Source organism: Neopelma chrysocephalum, unplaced genomic scaffold (genome assembly GCF_003984885.1).
Source record: "Neopelma chrysocephalum unplaced genomic scaffold, ASM398488v2 Primary Assembly neopelma1_61, whole genome shotgun sequence".
Taxonomy (NCBI): Eukaryota; Metazoa; Chordata; class Aves; order Passeriformes; family Pipridae; genus Neopelma; species Neopelma chrysocephalum.
The window spans coordinates 256,141-271,564 of record NW_020897716.1 but is presented as its reverse complement, the minus strand read 5'-3'; the positions used below and the strand labels follow the sequence as shown (position 1 = coordinate 271,564).

The following is a 15,424-nucleotide window of genomic DNA, read 5'->3' as shown; positions in this document are numbered from 1 at the left end:
CCGTCCTTGCTGGGGGGCCGGGACCCGGGAGGAGGAGGAACGCGAGGGAGGAGCGGGAGAACCGGGAGCCGCCGCCATGGTGCTGCTGCTGGCGCGCCGCGCGCTCCTGTCCGGCCGCCGGCGGCTCCCCCGCGCCCCGGCCCCGCCCCACGGTGAGCGCCGCCTCTCCCCCTCCGCACTTCTCCCTGCCGCTCCTCCCGGGGCCGCCCCGCTGAGCCCCTTCTCTCCCTGCTCTCCCCGCAGCTCCGGCGGCGGCGCGGCTGTGCTCGGGCGCGGGGGGGCGAGGCGGCGGCGGCGGCCGGCGAGGACGGGGCGCTGCTGCGGCACCTGTGTCGCAAGCTGCGGGCCAGCGGGCCCGTGACGGTGGCCGAGTACATGCGGGAGGCGCTCACCAACCCCGCACAGGTGCACCGGGAACGGGCCGGGGCGGCCCGGGGGGGCTGTGCCCCAGCCCCGCCGCTCACCGCGGCCCCGGCCCCTCTCCCCTCTCTGTCCCCCCCAGGGTTACTACACCCGCCGCGGCGGCATCGGCGAGAGCGGGGACTTCATCACCTCGCCTGAAATAAGTCAGGTGTTCGGAGAGGTAACGCAGTTCCGCGCGTCCTGAGTGATTTTGCTTGTTTGTTTGTTTGTCTGCCTTGTCCCCGCAGGACTGGCTGGGGTCCTGGTGGACAACAAGCTGTCCCTGGGCCAGCAGTGTGCCCCGGTGGCCAACAAGGCCAGTGCTATCCTAGGATGCATCAGGAAGAGCGTTGCCAGCAGGTCAAGGGAGGTGATCCTGCCCACTTCTCTGTCCTGATGAGCTTCTATCTGGAGTGCTGTGTCCAGATCTGGACTCCTCAGTACAGGAGAGGCATGGAGCTCCTGGTGTCGGTCCAGTGGAGGGCAACAAAGATAATTAAGGGACTGCAGCATCTCTTTTACGAGGAAAGGCTGAGAGACCTGGGCCTGTTCAGCCTCTTCCTTAAAAAGAGACAACAGAGGGGACTTATCAGTGTCTGTAACTATCTGAAGGGAGAGTATCAAGAGGATGGAGCCAGGCTCTTCTCAGTCGTGCTGAGCAATAGGACAAGAGGCAAAGGCCAGAAATTGATGCACAGGAAGTTCCATCTTAACATGAGGAAGAACTTTTTTACTGTGCAGTGACCGAGCACTGGAACAGATTGCCCAAAGAGGTTGTGGGGTCTCCCTCACTGGGGATATTCAAGAACTGTATGGACACAATCCTGTGCCATGTGCTGTAGGAGGACCCTGCTTGAGCAGGGAGGTTGGACTAGATGTGGTCACTTCCAACTTTACACATTCTGTGATTTCCAGGCCAGTGTTCTGGTACCTTACCAATGTCAAAATACTTGGGTAGCATTAATAAGCTTCAAGTTATTTCCCAAAATCAAAATTGGTTCTGAGGGTGGAAGGGGTGTTTTACTGAAAGTCCTTTCATGTGTATAGTCTGAAACACAGTCTGTGATTATTAACACTTACTTTCATATGGAACTTGTTTATAAATAAATAGAGTTATGGTGGTTTCCCACTGTGAAAATTCTCCTCAAAAATAATTTCCAGAGTTCGGTCTGGCTGACTCTGGTTTGTGTTTCGTTTTCAGTAGTGAAGATGCACTGAATGCTGTTCTTGTTAACACTTTGGTAAATGCACTGTTGTGAAGAACAGTTGTTCAGAGGCACCTGGGCAGTGACCTGCATTTGAGCCTTAAGTAAAAGTTCTTGCTTCAGCCAGAACAGAGTCCCCGCATTTACTGATGAAGAGTTGCTTCTGTTGGGCTGACAGCAAACAATCATCAATTTAATTATTTAAAGAGAAGAGCATGAAGTTATGTATCATTATTATTCTTAACTTTGAAATGTGGTGAGAGAATGTCGCCGTATTATCTTACTTATTATCAGACAAAAGGCAGGTATCACTTTCCACAAGTTCTGAAGTTACTACTGTAACCCTTTGTGTTGTTTCTCACTGACAGTTAATAGGAATATGGTATATTAGTGAATGGATGGCCATGGGCAAACCTAACACCTTCCAGCTGGTGGAACTGGGCCCAGGGAGGGGCACCCTTACTGAGGATATATTACGGGTAGGTGAAAACTGTTCATATTTTTGTTTCTGGCTTTATTCCCTGGCTACTGTGAAATCTGAAGGAATGATGTTTTGCTGTCAGGGTTTAACCTTCCCTAGTAACCAAATCACTTCAGTCAGGTTTGCAGCTCAGACTCAAATTGAAATAGATGTGTGTTTCTGAGACACCAGGTCTCTCATTCAGAAGCGGAACACAGGCCATTGTGTGCCCACTGCATGGGCATGCGTGTGATCTTCCAAACACCACTTGATAGAAGGGGAGGGCAGGAATATTCCATTACAAATTACTTCTGAGTAGGAAACCGTTATCCAAACTGGAAAGCATTTAGGAGCTGTGTGTAACTGGGATGGAGGCCTCAGTGCAAGGAATAGGAAGAAGGGAGGGAGAACAGTAACAGAGGAGTGAAATTGTATTAGCTCTTTTGGGGATTTTGGGGGCTTATTTCTTTTGAATTAACCCTTTGTGTTCAGTTGTGCTTGCACGGCCGTCAATTAAAATACTGCTGATTCATAAACAGATCGCTAATGGGATTTAGTACCTCAGAAGAACTTTTATTTTATTTACATATGTTAATGAATAATAAGAACAGTGGGATATTGAACACTTATTTATGGTGTCAGTGAAAACTGAACCATTTTTCTCCTAATGTTAAACTCTCTGCAGATCTTAGAGGAGCTGCTATTACTGTTCCAATTAGCATTTCATGTTGTCCTTACAGCCATGTAATATGTGCTGTGTTTTGCCAACTTTACTAGAAGCATAGCAGCTTTTATTAAAATATATGAAGAAATTCCCACTTCACTTCCTTCTGAAGGAGGACAATGCAGTCTATTTTACTGAGGCTGTTTTACTAAACAGAAAGCCAAATAAATTTTTCATCTTGACTGTCAGTAATGAGATGAAAGGTTAATACTTAAGCCTTTAATGTACACTGCACAAGACTGTGGCTAATAGAACTGATCTGCCTTTATAGGTCTTCAACCAGCTCTCCTCTGTACTTAGTAAATGTGATGTCTCTGTTCACCTGGTAGAAGTGAGTCCCAAACTCGGCGAGGTTCAAGCACGGATGCTGACAGGAGGGAAGATGCAACCAAGCCCCAAGGACGAGTCTGTTTACATGAAAGGCATTAGCAAGACTGGAATTCCCATTTTTTGGTACAGAGACATTCAAGATGTGCCATCAGGTAAGGAGCTTGAACACCTCATTAAAGGGATGGTGTCCTTCCTTCATATGCAGCTTTTGATGACAGAGGGCATCTCTTCTATCCTTCACACTGCACAGAAAAGTAGTTAAAAATACATATTTGCTCTTACTTGTACAAGCCTGAGGCAGGATATTGACTCATTTTCATAACTGCAACCTATTCTGCCTACCTTCATTTGGGGATAGCTATCCAATTTCATTTTCTGATGTTTTCTTTTCATAGAAAACCATTCACTGGCTTTGCCTGAATTTCCTTTCATGACATAGCGATCTAAAATTCATGGACTGGAAACTAGAACTAGCTGTAGAAATACTGTCTTTGATGTATCCAAGCTGGAAGTAATTATTTCACAACCACATTAATTAGCTTAATTCATTTAAAATCATTTAAAAAATTAATTTTCAACTGGAAGCTGCTACGGAAGCATAAATAATTTAATGCATTCTTTTTTTACCTTCCCCCAGGTTACAGCTTTTACCTAGCACATGAGTTCTTTGATGCCTTGCCAATACATAAATTTCAGGTATAGCAAGATTATTATTGTAATTGTGACCATCTGCTCAAACACTTTTTCCCTTTGAGGAAGAACAGAATTAGGGTGCCAAATTAGACATATGTACTGTCTCTGCTAATAAAATGGAACGCTGATGAATGGAGAAACTTGTAGAAAGCTAAGGATTTCTTTCTGCTGAAATAATGCTGAAAGTGTTGTGTTTTTTATTTCGGATGTTACATTAACGAAGTTATTAATTTCCACATGATTTTCTCTAGCACTACTAACAAAAGACTGAAGGACTTTCGTTTAAATGGCAATGAGAGTAGCTAATAGAGGCTGGTTATGATTCAGAAGAAATTAGTTTATGAAAAATCTCTGGTAGAATGAATTATTTTATTTTGATAAGTTAAACATTGCACTGTGGATAGAAGAGGCAACATTTTTCTTCAGAGCATCATTCATTCCTTTTAAGTGTCATTAAACCTGTGTTTGTTGGCTCTGCAGATGAGACTCTACCACAAGCTTTTTCTAGAGCAGTTACTGGAATTAAATAGGATGAGTAATTGGTTTTAATAGCATATTGTGTTCTTAAAACATTTCTGAAAATGCTTGACATATTAGTTCAATCAAATAAACAAGATGCTGTGGTACCCATTAGAATGTAAAATGAGTACTTTGGGCTTGTTAAACAGAGAACTGAGAAAGGCTGGCGGGAAGTGCTGGTTGATATAGATCCAGAAGTTCCTGACCAGCTGCGGTTTGTCCTGTCACCATCCAGCACCCCTGCGACAGAAAACTTCATCCAAGTGAGTTTATGCCTACCAGAGCTCATACTTACACTTTTACTGACTCTTTCAAGTACATTTACTGCTTCTCAATTACCTTAATAGCAAGAGGAGGGCTCTCAGTCTACAAACGAGTAAATAGAGCTTATTTCCGTTCTGCAAAATTTCCACAAGCATTTTATTTTGCATGCTGTGAAAATATAGCACAGAAATAACACATCTACCCAACTCTGCAAAATCAGAGCTTGAACACACAAAATGCTTGAGAGAGCAAACTGAGGCAGCAAGTGACAAGGGAGAGTTCTGCACTGCATGTGTCACATCCCCATCTCAGCAGTGGCCCTGCCCCAGCCAGGCTCTCAGCCTGCTGCATGCTACTGCTGCATGCAGCTGGGTGCTTCTGTGCTACACTGACCTTTAATGGAAAAGGTCTATGAGTGGTTTTTTTCCTGAAGTTCACTGGATACTCAAAGTTATAAAATGAAGTACTGGAGATCAAAACCAACTACAAAATTTCACACAGGAACACCTCTTTGAAGGGTATCCACAGCTGAAGAGCTATTTTCATTCTTTCAGTACCACAGTAAGGAGGTTTCACCTGATGCAGGTATTCTTAATTGGTAGAAAAATTTTTCTTGGACTACAGGTTACTACAGAAGAGGTGACTGAAATCCAGCATTCATTGAAAATGACTGATAGCAAAAACTAGCTCAAGCTGTAGGTAGCCTAGAATACCCCCCTGTACCTCAGTCCCAAGACATCAAGTGTGAAGAACTCTTGCCCTGTACTTATCTGCTAATACAGGTGTTTTGGTCTCTGAACTCTGCACTAGCCAGAAGAAATGAGAGATCATGTGGAAGTGTGTCCTGAGGCTGGTGTCATCATCCAGAGGCTTGCCTGTCGTATAGAGAAGGATGGTGGGGCTGCACTGGTTGCGGATTATGGCCATGATGGAACCAAAACTGACACCTTCCGGGTAAGTCATTTACCCTCAAATAAGAAGCCAAAATACTCTGTTATCTTTTATTTGTCCCTTTGATCATTAGGTTCTTGTAAGAGAAAGTTCTTAGGTGAACGTAATAGCAAAAACTGCATTATGCCGCAGTCATAAAAATGAGTAATTCTTATTTAATCTGTACTCACAAGGGTTTCTGTCAGATGGAAGAGGATAATCTGAGCCCTCGCTACATTTATCTCAAATTTTCCATGTATAATTTGCTATTCTCACCCCTCAAATGCACAGCTTAGTTTTTGCTGGCCCCAACTGTGACAGCTGGACTACAGCTGAGTATAATCTTCCAATTTAATTTTTCAGGGTTTCCGGAATCACAAACTTCACGATGTGCTGAGCGCTCCAGGCACAGCAGACCTGACAGCAGATGTTGATTTCAGCTATCTTCGAAAGATGACACAGGACAGAACAACTACATTAGGCCCCATAAAACAGCGGGAGTTTTTAAAAAACATGGGCATTGACCTCCGGTTGCAGGTACGATTGTGCTTACAGGTACATAAACTCTCCTAATCCACAGACAGTACTTTCAAGCAGCAAGAGAGCTTTTATAAACATCTGATTTTAAAATGAAGTTGTTCAAAATAACACATAGATGGGAGATCAAAAAGTTGCTTCTCCTAGACATAAGTTACTCAGGATCCCTGGAAGTAAACTGATCATATTATATTTAGGAGCATTTAATGCAAAGCTTAACTCATACATGGATGTATGTAGCACCACCAGTGATCTCACCAGTTCCACCAACCATTACAGCACTGTTAATTAATGTAAGTGAAAAGGATGCAAAAGGGATTGCAGGTATGTGGGAATTTATAGGAAAGCAGGAAGAGCTGTAACCTACATTCTCTTTTTTTTTTTGTCAGGTGCTCTTGCAGAATTCACGTGACACAGCAACTCGTGAGCAGTTACTTCACAGCTACGATATGCTGATGAATCCTGAGAACATGGGGGACTGCTTTAACTTTTTTGCCCTGCTGCCTCACCACAGACTTGTACATCTTGACAAGAAAGATAAGCCAGAATCGAAGTCTCCCTTACCACCTGTTGCTGGATTTAATGAACTCTTATTGAAGTAATTTCAAATACTACAGCAAAATGTCTGATAGCAGTAGTTTTCAATAACATCCTGTTAAATTTGAAAAACAAATCCCAGTAAAAGGAATGCATTTTATGGTTTTACATACTAAATGTTTTGCAATAATGTAATTAACATATATGCAGTAAGGTAAGAACTAAGTATCTTTGAACTGAAAGCAGGTAAGTATCACCTTCTTCAGGCAATTTTCTCAAACCGATCTATGCGTCAAGGCCCAGCCACATTTTGGTAGGGAGTGCTATTTCAGAGGAAATCTAGTGCAGCACAGTAAACCTCCTGACTGACCTACTCAAAGCAGTATAAGTGGTAATAAAACACTGCTCATACAGAAACCAGCACACACAGAACAGAGAACAAACAATGTTTTGGGGGTCATAGGATAGAGCTGAGTGAAGTATTGACTAGTGAATCAGAACTTGTCAGTAGCAAACAGATGTGCTAAGGAGTCTTTAAATGTACTCAGCTTTTGTACTTGAATAAAATCAAGGTGCCTTGAAAATATTTTTATAAAGAGAATGGTGACAGGATGCATGCAAAAGAAGTTACTGCTAACAGAATTCCCAGAGCAAGGCATATCTAATGTCAAATCCACAAACAAGCAAGTATTTACTTCTAAGAACATCTGATAGGTGAGATAATTCATGTAAATAAAAAGAACAAGACTGATAGGGAAATAAATTTTATTTTCAAGCTTATCAGAGGATATTTACAAACAATGGGATGTATAAAAATATAAAAGTACTTGACAGTGTCCTTTTGAGGCTATAAATTTTACATGAGCTTTTTTCCTAGCATCACCATAGCACTATTGCTTGAATGAATGCAACTTAATTCATCTAGGGATAAGGGTATTAAACACTGTAACCCACTGCTGTCAAAGTTTGCAGTAAAGGTAGAAAAAAGGGAATAAAAAACTCAGCTATTTTTACTACTCTGAAGAAAGTTTATTCCTAATGTATGTCTGATTTTTTGGTTTCTTGACTATTAGCTGCTTGTGGCTTCTATTGTCTGGCCCCATAAGTCTGCATATATGATCAGGCAATCTCCTCCAAAGGCCAACAGCATTATTTTTATTTTAATACAACTTGAAGAATAAATAGCTCCTATAATATTTTGAAGCAGAGCAGACTTCATGGGGAGAGACATCAGCCAGGCCTTCTACTTCATTGTTGTCCCCTCCTTCCTCTATTCCTGTTGTGCTTTTTCAAGTGACTGAGCTGGCTTTATTTCCTCCCTTAAAACAACACAAACAAACAACAAAAAAACCACAGGTAAACTGAAGTGACAGCTCAAGTATTAAATCTGAAGTTTAAAACCAAACTGTATCTACATTATTACAGTTAGGATGGAAGATAGCAATGGCTTCACTGAAATTTGGTCACTTGAGCAGTGGAAGTTGAAAAACAGCACTGCTTCCCTTGCCAAGCCTGGGCAAATGCCAGACTACCAACATCACAGGTTACTGCTCTGGTTCCAAAAATCGTGCCTCTTTGAAGAATCAGTCCTGAAACCCTCCCCAACAGGGTTAAGAAGCCAGAGCTCAGCCTCCAAAATGCAGTGGCAGTTAAAGATTAAGGGCAATAGGAAGGGAAAAGGTGGGTTAAAGACCCAAACCTACCTGTGGGCATATACTTCTGCAATTGCCACTGACTTTACTTCCAGGTCACTGCTATCACAAGCAGCTGCCAGCCCTGAAATAACTACATAACATTTTATCTAACAACTTATAAAGTCAGCTCACCTGTTTCCTTACCTGAATAACAACAATAGAAAAAAAATACTTATCTACACAGAAACAAAAAAGAAAATCTTTGTAGGAGAGAGGAGATACCCCAAATCCTCTAACTGACTTTGCAGTTCAAGCCTGTTATCAGTATTTTATAAGTACTTCCAACCAAGCTCCAGTTAAGCAGCTTGGCGTATCAGTGGTATGTACAGCCATCCTGCACCTTCCAGCAGCACAATGCTGTTATCCCGCACAAAGATAAAGATTTCACCCTTTCTGTTTTTTAAAATAGGACAAAAAAACCCCTCTTCTATTTGCATTTATCATTCGTGGCCCCAGACTTCTTTGAAACACCATGAACTTGAACTGTTCTCCAAGGGAATCATTTCCAAAGAACACTGCTGTATTGTGCTACAAGTCCAACAAGTGGTTGGGAGTTCTTCAACTGAGGCATCTGCATAAAAAAACTGAGTTAGGAGTTGGTTTCAGATTCTTCATTCAGCTCAAACAGCACTGGACACCATAAAAAGGATGGGAGGGGCTTGCAGGTTAAGGTGGGAAGGCAAGTCCTTTCTCCTACAATCCAGCTGCCCTGGCAGAAGCAACAGGTGATGTATCCACTGTTACTCCTAGGTTTTGAGCAGAGTTAAGATACAAGCTAGCAGGCTACAAACTACTCTTGATGTAACTCCAAGGAACCTTAAAAAAATTAGAAAAATATTAGAAAAATTTAAAAATCTAATTACTCAAAACAACGGAAGAAAGCTGCATGCATTTTTCCCTATTTTTCCACATCCTTCTGCTAGAAGCTGGTCTTCCAGAGTGAAAGGATATGCTACATCAAGTCTTGTGTGCTCTCTGTGCCTGACTTGTGAAGTTTTAAGGCAAAATGCCTTTGGTGTGTATCAACTACACGTGCCAGCCTTGCACAGCAGCACACTGTTGTGGCTTATTGCTTTAACAGACAAAATAAAGGACTAGCATAGCTTTGATTGTCATCTCCTTAGATTGTCACCCAGCATTTCAAGAGGAATGTAAGAAGTTATGGGTTTGGGGTTTTTTTATCTGGAGAAAGTTCAATTAGGGCAAAGACACACATATTTAACTGTCTTAACAGCAGCAAATTATTCCTTCATCTACAAAGCTGTATTTGACTAAACCACCATGTAGTGCTTTAGCCAAGATATTCTGCACCGATTTCTTTTTAGAGTCTCTTTTCAACATCCACAGTTTAGGAAATGGGAAATGTATCTAAGTAACAGAAAACAGTCCTCTATGGCCTAGTAAATAGGGATTAGAAAACTATTACAAAACTCCTATTGCGTAGGCTATGAAAAAAAACAAGAATCCTTGAAAAACACAGAAACCATTCAACCTGTACACATTACACCTCAGAGATGGCTTTGTAGCCACCCAGCTGAGTGAAATGTTACCCAACAGGGCTTATCCCACTGTCCAGTAACTACTCATAGTTAAAGGCGGAGATGGAGAAAAGCTTGTCAGACGACAGTCTATTCCCATGTCAATGCAGGATCCTCTGGGGCTTTACACCCAACTATGCATACAGCATTTGGAAAGACCAATAGCTGTTCCAAAACTTATCTTCAGTTTCTGTCTGGAGCATCCTTCTTTGCTGCAATTTAACATAATGAATAAATCAAGGGTCTTCTTCCATGTCATCTGGATTAGGAGCCATAATGAAATGCTGGGGGTACTCGAGGTTGTGCTCGTAAGCGTGTTCTTTCCAGCGTGCATCGTCACTCTCGTGGGTAATGTAACGCTCTCCAATGCGGGTTTCAAATTCTCTGAGGTCAAGCCAAGTCTGATAATCCTAAGGAACAAAAGAGATTTATTTAAGGAAGCATTTTTAAGAAACAGCAGCACAACATTCCCACAAATAAATTCTGCAGTTTGTCTCTACTTTAGTATAAAAAGCCACAAGATACAAGCAAGACCTGTCTAAACAATTAAAAAAAAAAAAAAGAAAACCAAACCCAAACACCCCACAAAATACCCCAGCATTGTCCACAAAGAGTAGTTCAAAATTAAATAGGTTAGTAAAGGTTGTAAATAATGAAAACTTTTTGTAACAAGATGGCTATTTACCTTTATTATTAATTGTATATATACACATACATGAAATTATACTCATTCCAATATTGTTTGTTCTCAAAATAATTTGAATTTTCCTCTTAACCTCATGGGTATGTGCATGCAGTATTGTGAAACCACTGTGAAAGGAACCCAGCTCAAAGCAGCAGATAAATTCCATTCCTAACAGATCTGTTCTAAACCAACTACAAGTTACAGCACACACCAGCCCGTGTGTCCACTTCAGCACCGAACAAACAGTGTTTGTCTCCATGCTGATTTCACAGGGCTTCCTGCGCTCATCACTGCCCACATTCAGGGGAGGAGCCAAAAGAGTAAAACCATGTTGGTGTCAGACAGAAAGTAAAGGGTGGGAGAGACAAGACAATGAATGCTCCAGAATCCTGGAGCACATAAAGCTAAAACCAGAAATACTTAAGCCTCCATGAATGCTTGTTAGCAGAATGTGATGGAAGCAGCCTCTGAAGGATTTCAGCCAAAAAAATCATTATTCCCTCATTATGAACATATGAAAAAGGCAGATGGGTTTACCTGTAGCCATGGGTGACTAAGGGATTTGTCAACACTGAAACGTTTTCTCATCTTCACTTGAAGCAAATTGTTTATTAAATCAATGGCTGACAAAGAAGAACAAAACAGAAATTGTATTGTTTAAATACTAATTATCTGTCATCATTCACATAGTGCAGTGGAAATGAATTTTATGTGCGTGTGTATACTTCTGAACTCTTCTAAATTTAACCAAGCTCTTGAATTTCATATTTAGATTTGCTTATGTTAAATGAGACTACAAAAAAGGTATGGGATAAGCTTCCCTCTATTTTTGATGGAAACACTAAAAGCTTTATTATGTTATTCATTAATATTTTTCCCTACTGATTTTAGTAATTTTCAGAAGTGCCGAAAAAGCTTAAGCATAATCCTGTGTTCCACAATTATGTAGGTACCTCCACTATTGTACACTTCTGTACATGTCCTCCCATATCTACCTGTGTTAGTCGTGTATACATTACTAATACCAAAGCTGGCACTAGAGAGCTTGAGGACAACATTGTAAACTTCTAGATTGTTCAGACCTGACATTTAAATCCATATTTGCTAATGCACAAAACCTAAATTCCAGATTCAACTTTGAACTGTTTCAGTACTTACAGTTTAGATTAAGTATGGTTTGAGATCAGCATTCAGCAAATACTCACACACGACTGAACCTTTCACTGGAAATTTTGGGAAGTTTCAGGTTATTCATCCCCCTCCTCATGCATGCAATTCAATTTTCTTGCTAAATCTATTAACTCTCCTGCCCTGAAAATGATCTAAAGCATTATATTTAACAATTTATCTTTCAGAAATGTATGCCAGGTCATATTTATCTACTTTGGCATAGTCTACTAAACTCAAACTACCAATAATTCACACACTCTTTTCTGATTGAACCTTGAGGTTTAAGCATTTGAATGTGTTATCTTCCCATAAAAACATTCTACAGAGAAAATTAATTTCTTTACCTTCACTAGAAATTTCCTTCCAAGGATTTGGTGGGTACATAAATGCTGCATTTTGAATCTGATCATTTATATCCTCATCTTCATTAAATGGGAATGTACCACTGAGGCTCACATAGACAATGACCCCTACTGACCACATGTCTAGGGAGCGGTTGTAACCTTTACTCCTGAGCACTTCAGGGGCAAGATAAGCAGGAGTCCCCACCACAGAGCGCCTGAAAGACTTTTCACCAATGATGCGTGCAAAGCCAAAATCACACAGCTTCACCTGCAAAAGAAACATATTTTACACTGAGAAATCTCTGCTTCATCTTCAAAGCATGCTACTGCCCGAGACCAGATGGGTACTCGATACCCTTTCTGCCATCACTTAAACATTGTACACATCAAAACAGAGACAAAGCACTGCGTAAGCCAGTCAGTTAAGGTTTTAGGCTGCTGGTTTTGCAGACTGTGAATCAGCCACGCTTCAGATCAAGGCATGAACCTCGGCTCTGAGGCAGTTTGCATAGTACATGGCCACAAGCGTGCAAATAACGACAAAAAACTTGATTCCAAACTCACCTCGTTTCAAAGGTAAATCTACACCCTCACAGGGCACAGAACCAAAGTTAAAAACACACATGAATCCCAGCCATATCACATTCCTCTTAATCATATTCTTGAAGCTGGAGGCTTCAGCTACATAGAAATCAAACAATTCTCAAATTCAGACCAAACCAACTCTGGACAGAACATCCAGGCAAAAAGCATCAACAGCTGGTGCGTGCAGCAATGCTGTAATGTTCATAGTTATGCAACAGTTCCTTAATTTGAACACAGCAGGCACTCATACAGATAAAAGGATCCAGAGCAAGTCCAACACTTAACCCCAAGTTAATATGCCCTCCTTAAGGTATAAGAAAGAGCAATGCACTTAAGACATTTGGGGTCGGAAGGGAAAAAAACAGACAACTATAATACATGCAGTTCAAGTAATTCTAGGCCATCTCAGTTGAACAATCCCACAAGTGGTTGCTTTTTAAGCTGCAATGTCTATATTTCTTTTAGAAAAGAACAATGAAAAATGATGAAAGCAGTACTTTTTAATCTTCACTCACTTGAGGGAATGGTTCTGCTGATGCTAGTAGTACATTTTCTGGTTTTAAATCACAGTGCACAATATTTTTGAAGTGTAAATTCCTCAAAGCAACAAGTATCTACAAAAACAAAAGAACATTTTATGAACATATTAAAGCAGATCAGAAGTGTCAAACAACACACACACTAACCAATACAGCAATTTATATCAACATAGTCCTCAAGAACAAACCCCTATATACTGTGCAAGTACTGTTTTTTCCAGCCTATCAAGACTTGGAACCAATGGGTTTTATTTCACCACCCCTTTTTTTCTCCTCCTCTACTTACTGTTTTGACATTCATCTTTAGATGCCCATAATCTTATGTCTTAGGAAAGAAGGACCGGAAAAATTAACATCATTAACATTTGAAGTTCTTTCCATGTTTATTCCACTTTCATTACATGTGCAGCCCTCTGTGTTGTCTCTTAAATAACCTTCTCCAAATTCCATCCTCTCATAATTACAAAAGCCAAATGTAGTCTTTCCTCTCAAAGTAGAGAAACTGAATGCCAACCTGAGTGACCATGAATTTAGTTATTCGTTCTGGAAGTCGACTTTTCTCACTGGAAAGAATCATCTCTAGCATATCCCCATGCAGCTTTTCCATCACAACAAAGACCCGTTCTGGGGTTTCAAACATACATTCCAGGTTCACAATCCCAGGGTGGTGCAAATTCTAAAATAAAGTAGCATAGGTATATCACTAAAATAAAACAGTATGAAATATCCTGAATTACAAAGAAATGCTGCACCACAAATAAAAAAACAGTTAAGTGCAGAGATAGAGGTGAAAAAAAACCCATGATGTCTGATGCAAGAAACTAGCCTGAAACAAACATCAAGCTATGAAACGTGCCAATTATAACTACTAAGACTAATTTGTTTAACAGAAGTTATCCATAATGATTAATTTAATAGTTGATGCATGTTCTGTACTCAAGCTACCGAGTGTACGAATAACAGTCAAAGATTGAGGAGCTAGTAGTGGAAGGCAGCAGAAAATAGTACAGTTGCCTGCTACCAAGGGGAGACAAGATGGAGCCAAAATACGTGTCTTTGGTGGATCTCATACAGGGGGTAGGTTCCACCTCCAAGTTATCAACTCTACCAAGTAATCAGGAAATCCTGCTCTTTTAAGACTCCCTCTTAAAAAGTACTCAGAAATCACACACATAGATTTAAAAAACAATTCACAGTGCTTACACACAACAAAAAATCTCATTAATGGTTTGAGACAAAACTCCAGTATTATGCAAAAACACTTTTATACCTGGAGAATGGCTACTTCATTACGAAGCTGACTTTCCTGTTTAGTTGGAAACCTCATCTTGTCAATTACTTTGATAGCCACATCTCTTCCAGTCTTCCTATGTTTTCCTAAACAGAAAGTCAATGTCAGCCATCAAGAGGTAGAAGTAATTCATAGTTATAAAACATTAAAGCAGAAATTCCTTTTTGGGGAAATAAGTATATTCTGTCAAGCGTACAATATTACTGTATTTACACTTAAAATTGAAAATTGGCATATGAGTAAAAGAAGTGATCAGCCTCAACAGGAGTTCTGAAGATTAAATTTAAACTAGTTACTACTTTGCTGTCAGGTACGCACATTGACATTAGATGTATTAGGTGAAGTTTTTGCTTGTGCAAGGAACTTGCACACAAGCAAGTAATAGATACTCCACAGATTATTGCCTCTTTTCTGTAAAAAAGCAATAAAAAAACAATTCAAGGCCAAAGTGAAGACAGATCTACAAGCCTTCTCCAGTGGTTTCATACTTTCATGGGCTCCACATGCACAGGAAATTACATGCCTAATACTCCATGGGAATGAGACAGTAATTATGTGCCCTGAGGCGTAACAAGACATTTTAACACCCAGGGGCAGTGTAATGTGATCAAAAAGCTCTAAAAGGTTGTGGTAAGAAAAACCCATGCTCATAGCACCACATACTATTCCTTGCTGCCACCTGCATCAGCTACATGAGAAGCATTCTGCAATACGCAGGAAAGCTGTTTCCAGGGCTGACTGAGTACTTGTAAAGGCCTCCCAGCTTCTTCACAACTTCTAAACTGATTTCTATCACAGTCACATCAGAGAGGTTAATGGGATCACACACTGGAAGACCTTGGTAATCTAAGACATTTAATACTAAACTAATACAGGACAGTAAGTCTGCACCAAAGAAAAAGTAGTCATTACCTACTCAGCGAAAGGTTTGGAAGCCATTTTAGGAAAAGGGACAACACACAGCTACAATGCAAGCG

At 40.8% G+C, this 15,424-nt stretch overlaps 2 protein-coding genes across 2 annotated transcripts in view; one reads left to right on the top strand and one right to left on the bottom strand.

Moving 5' to 3' along the window:
* Positions 1-76: 76 nt before the first annotated feature.
* Positions 77-7,617, top strand: NDUFAF7 (NADH:ubiquinone oxidoreductase complex assembly factor 7). Its single transcript, XM_027681639.1, is given in 11 exon segments — positions 77-152; positions 244-283; positions 285-405; positions 503-583; positions 1,976-2,086; positions 3,063-3,273; positions 3,759-3,817; positions 4,483-4,596; positions 5,408-5,551; positions 5,891-6,064; positions 6,454-7,617. Coding segments are annotated over 11 exon segments (1,344 nt in total). The 3' UTR covers positions 6,667-7,617.
* The window catches only part of PRKD3 (protein kinase D3), a 43,627-nt gene continuing 35,552 nt past the window's right edge, over positions 7,350-15,424 (bottom strand). The window contains exons 14-19 of the mRNA XM_027681596.1: positions 14,427-14,533; positions 13,671-13,832; positions 13,133-13,231; positions 12,033-12,300; positions 11,056-11,141; positions 7,350-10,243 (exon numbers count right to left, since the gene is read on the bottom strand). Of these exons, the coding sequence (XP_027537397.1) occupies positions 10,070-10,243; positions 11,056-11,141; positions 12,033-12,300; positions 13,133-13,231; positions 13,671-13,832; positions 14,427-14,533 (896 nt within the window). The 3' untranslated portion in view covers positions 7,350-10,069. The remainder of the gene's footprint in view (positions 10,244-11,055; positions 11,142-12,032; positions 12,301-13,132; positions 13,232-13,670; positions 13,833-14,426; positions 14,534-15,424) is intronic.